Genomic DNA, 3,533 nt, shown 5'->3' on the forward strand with positions numbered 1-3,533 from the left:
TCTTTTGATTGATTAATCAACCCCTTTTTTCTGCGTTTGACAGGTTGTGGAAGCTGTCCGAAAACATGGCGTAAAACTCACAACAGTTCTAACCACTCATCACCACTGGTAAGCTACACTTTAAGTTGGCTATTTACACTATTTACACGAGAGCATTGTCATACACTGATCATTCTCTCTCCCTAGGGATCACGCTAGTGGGAATGAGAAGATGGTACGGCTAATGCCAGGACTGAAGGTCTATGGAGGAGACGACAGAGTTGATGCTATCACAAAGAAAGTTTCTCATTCCAACACTTTCAAAGTAAGACCCTCCAACTGTCTGTCCTGCAATGTAAATATAACCCCCACGTAACTGATGTTTGCTCACTGGTGTTATTCCTTCCTAGCTTGGATCGCTCAATGTCAAATGCCTGTTTACGCCATGTCACACGACTGGTCACATCTGCTACTACGTGACTAAAGAAAATAGCACTGAGCCGCCAGCTGTTTTCACGGGTACGTCTAATCACATTAACCCTTTATATCAGGTGAACGCAAATAAATACCATGTGATATTGGAGACAATGGAGTCTCTTGATAAAACCCTTACACTGTTAAGCCTGATCAAAAAGTACTGATGCAGCCTCTGTAACAAGTCAGCTCTCTGTCATGTGTGACCTTTTTAAAAGGACGCTTTTCTCTCTCGTGCAGGAGACACGCTGTTTGTGGCTGGTTGTGGTAAATTCTTTGAGGGTACCGCAGAACAGATGTACAGAGCCTTGATAGAAATCCTGGGACGCCTGCCTCCTGAAACAGTAAGTACATGTAATCCACCTGTAATGACAATGTAAAAGGTATTACTGAAGACCTGAATTGTTCTTAAAGTAATTTACAGAAGATTTGAGTAGGGTAATTGAGATAAGTTATGGGGAAAATGTGTGAGATATGTGATTCATTTTCTATTTTGGGTCTTGGAAAAAGTCACACTTAAGCTGTATGACTGACCAACCATACTGTGTTTGTGTTTCAGCGTGTTTACTGCGGTCATGAGTACACCGTCAGCAATCTGAAATTTGCACGGCATGTGGAACCAGACAATGAAGTCATTCAGAAGAAGCTAGCATGGGCAAAGGTATTTGAATGACGTGTCACAACAAAGCAATCATTGCCCCAATCGGATGATCAACCAGTGAAGCTGATGAAGTTTAAAAATAACTTTGTGTTCCTGTAGGAGAAATGCAGCAATGGAGAACCCACCATCCCGTCCACTTTGGCAGACGAATTTACATTTAACCCCTTTATGAGAGTAAAGTATGTAGAGCAGGATTCAATACTAATTTTGTTGCAAATTTACAACACATGTAGTGTCAGTGTAGTTTGTTGTGTCAGTGTAGTTTGTTTAGAGCTAATTAATGTTTGTCTGCTCATGTTTTCTTTTTATTTAGAGAGAAGTCCGTGCAAGATCATGTGAAGCAGACAGACCCGATTGAAACCATGAGAAGTCTCCGGAAAGAGAAAGATGGCTTCCGGGTGCCGAAGGAGTGATGTGCGGTCCACTAATGCTAACTGTTCCTGAACAACTGCTTATAACACTGCAAGCTTTCAATAGCATACTACAGAAAATACCTGCAATGCATCTTCAATGCCAGTTGAAATACCAGTAGATCCACTGCATTAACTCTCAGTCGAGGCAAACATTTTTGTTCACAAATATGGCGATAAACCTATCAGTCATTATTTTAGTTGTATTTGGTTTGTTTGGATCATGTTGGTGTGATCGTTTTAAGGAATATATGGCCATTAATTGAATGCGTTAAATGAGAAAATGAGTTTGTTCATCTGTAAATTGGAGTTTTAGAGTCTATTTAGTTTTATTTTGTAATATATTGATGTACAAACTACTATTTCATGAAGGATACCAATTCAATGACTTAAACAAGACAACGCGCGGCGGAACTAATGTTGGACCATGTGTAAAATGTCTGTAAATTGATAAAGTACTTTCTGTAAAGATTCGTATCAATGTTTTATTCTGACCTGGAATGTTTCCTCGTTACATTTCTTTGTGGTTTTTGCTTGGAACCTGTTAGTTTGGTTACTTGGCACCAGTGCTCTTCTGCATGTGAAGTACAATCTTATGAAGATTATTGCATGATGTCCTTTGAAAAAAGCAATAAAACGTGTACACTAAGTCAGTAGAAATAAAGGTCATTCAAAATGTACTTTGAGTTTCAAAAGAAAAGGACTCGTTGTGCAAAATGGTCCCATTGAAAGTGTTGTATTACCACATAGGATATATTATTGGATTATGACAAGAGCAGTAACATGTAAGCATGTAGCTGGTTGAGCTTTGAACTGTTGTTCATTAAATATATATAAATGCATCACACTATATATTATATGTTTACTTTGCCTACAAAGTAACTATATATGTTAAAAGATGTAGCGGAGTAAAAAAACTACAAAACTACAATTTGTTTCTGTTTATGTAGTGAGATAGAAGTACTAAATTATATTTAACTGTAGCACAACTGGTAATGAGTAATGAGAGTGTTTGATTCAATTTAAGTATTTTCCAGATTAAAATCTTTATTTATTTTTCATTTTAAATTGTCTAACAGTCGGTACACAAAATACTGAGCAAAAAAAACTATAAAAAATAGTCGAGTTATAACACAGTGACACGTTTCCTTCTCAACAGTATCTTATTAACAACCGTGTTGAATGTTTCTGGGCTCCATTAAAATGTCTGGGATTAGACTTGTTGGCTCGATGATGTCGCGATAACTTCCTTCATCTAAGGTCTGAATGCAGAAATGTAGAATAATAATATTCACAGCATCGCAGCCGCACAAGGATACAACAACCCAGTCGTGACCATTCAATCTGAGGTAACCGTGTTGTCTTTGGTTGATTTGCTATCAGTGTTCAGTTCAATGACACAGCAACAGAGCCGGTGGCGGTTTTAAGTGTACCGCTGCATCATTTTATTAGCTGACTTAATACCTAATACAATATCAGTGGTAAGTTAACAGCTGGTTCAGATATCGATACAAGCACGGGGATATAACTAACTGTGACTCATTAAACTCTGAACTGAACTTTGTAGTGCGCATGTGTTTGAGGGTGCCATGAAGGTGAAGGTGATCTCCATCCTTGAGGACAACTACATGTACCTGGTGATTGAGGAGCACAGTAAACAGGCTGTAGCTGTGGACCCTGCTGTACCGCACCGGGTGAGACGCAGATACTGCTCTTTGGTGTATGATGTTCATTATAAACTGGGGTTTGGCTTTTTTTTTTTTTTTTTTTTTCCTTTGTTTGCAGAAATAACAATATTCAACAAATTAAAACATCTGAAACACATATTGTCACATCGTGTTATATAGAGATGCAAGACTAGAAAATAAATATATATGTACTGACATGTGTGAGATTATCTTATTTATTTATTTATTGCAAAACAGTTAGTCAGTTACAGTTAGTGACAGATAAAACAATAATAGAAACCCAAACTTAACATGATAACTTACTTCCACTTGCACTCCACT

The 3,533-nt window shown here is 37.8% G+C and overlaps 2 protein-coding genes across 3 annotated transcripts in view; both read left to right on the forward strand.

Moving 5' to 3' along the window:
* LOC118323144 (hydroxyacylglutathione hydrolase, mitochondrial-like) overlaps positions 1–2,204 on the forward strand; it is a 3,352-nt gene extending 1,148 nt beyond the window's left edge. The window contains 7 exon segments of the mRNA XM_035655077.1: positions 4–108; positions 187–304; positions 390–498; positions 694–797; positions 1,013–1,114; positions 1,214–1,293; positions 1,428–2,204. Of these exon segments, the coding sequence (XP_035510970.1) occupies positions 4–108; positions 187–304; positions 390–498; positions 694–797; positions 1,013–1,114; positions 1,214–1,293; positions 1,428–1,527 (718 nt within the window). The 3' untranslated portion in view covers positions 1,528–2,204.
* Positions 2,205–2,737: 533 nt separating this feature from the next.
* The window catches only part of LOC118323130 (hydroxyacylglutathione hydrolase-like protein), a 3,944-nt gene continuing 3,148 nt past the window's right edge, over positions 2,738–3,533 (forward strand). Inside the window, exons 1-2 of one of the 2 annotated variants that reach the window (XM_035655063.1) lie at positions 2,738–2,873; positions 3,092–3,218. In XM_035655063.1, coding sequence (XP_035510956.1) covers positions 3,114–3,218 — 105 coding nt within the window. In that variant the 5' untranslated portion in view covers positions 2,738–2,873; positions 3,092–3,113. Of the gene's footprint in view, positions 3,006–3,091; positions 3,219–3,533 lie in introns of both variants that reach the window. The other variant, XM_035655064.1, reaches the window with a different exon arrangement.

The sequence above is a fragment of the Morone saxatilis genome, unplaced genomic scaffold (assembly GCF_004916995.1).
Source record: "Morone saxatilis isolate NCDOM2014 unplaced genomic scaffold, NCSU_SB_2.0 Contig14, whole genome shotgun sequence".
Taxonomy (NCBI): Eukaryota; Metazoa; Chordata; class Actinopteri; family Moronidae; genus Morone; species Morone saxatilis.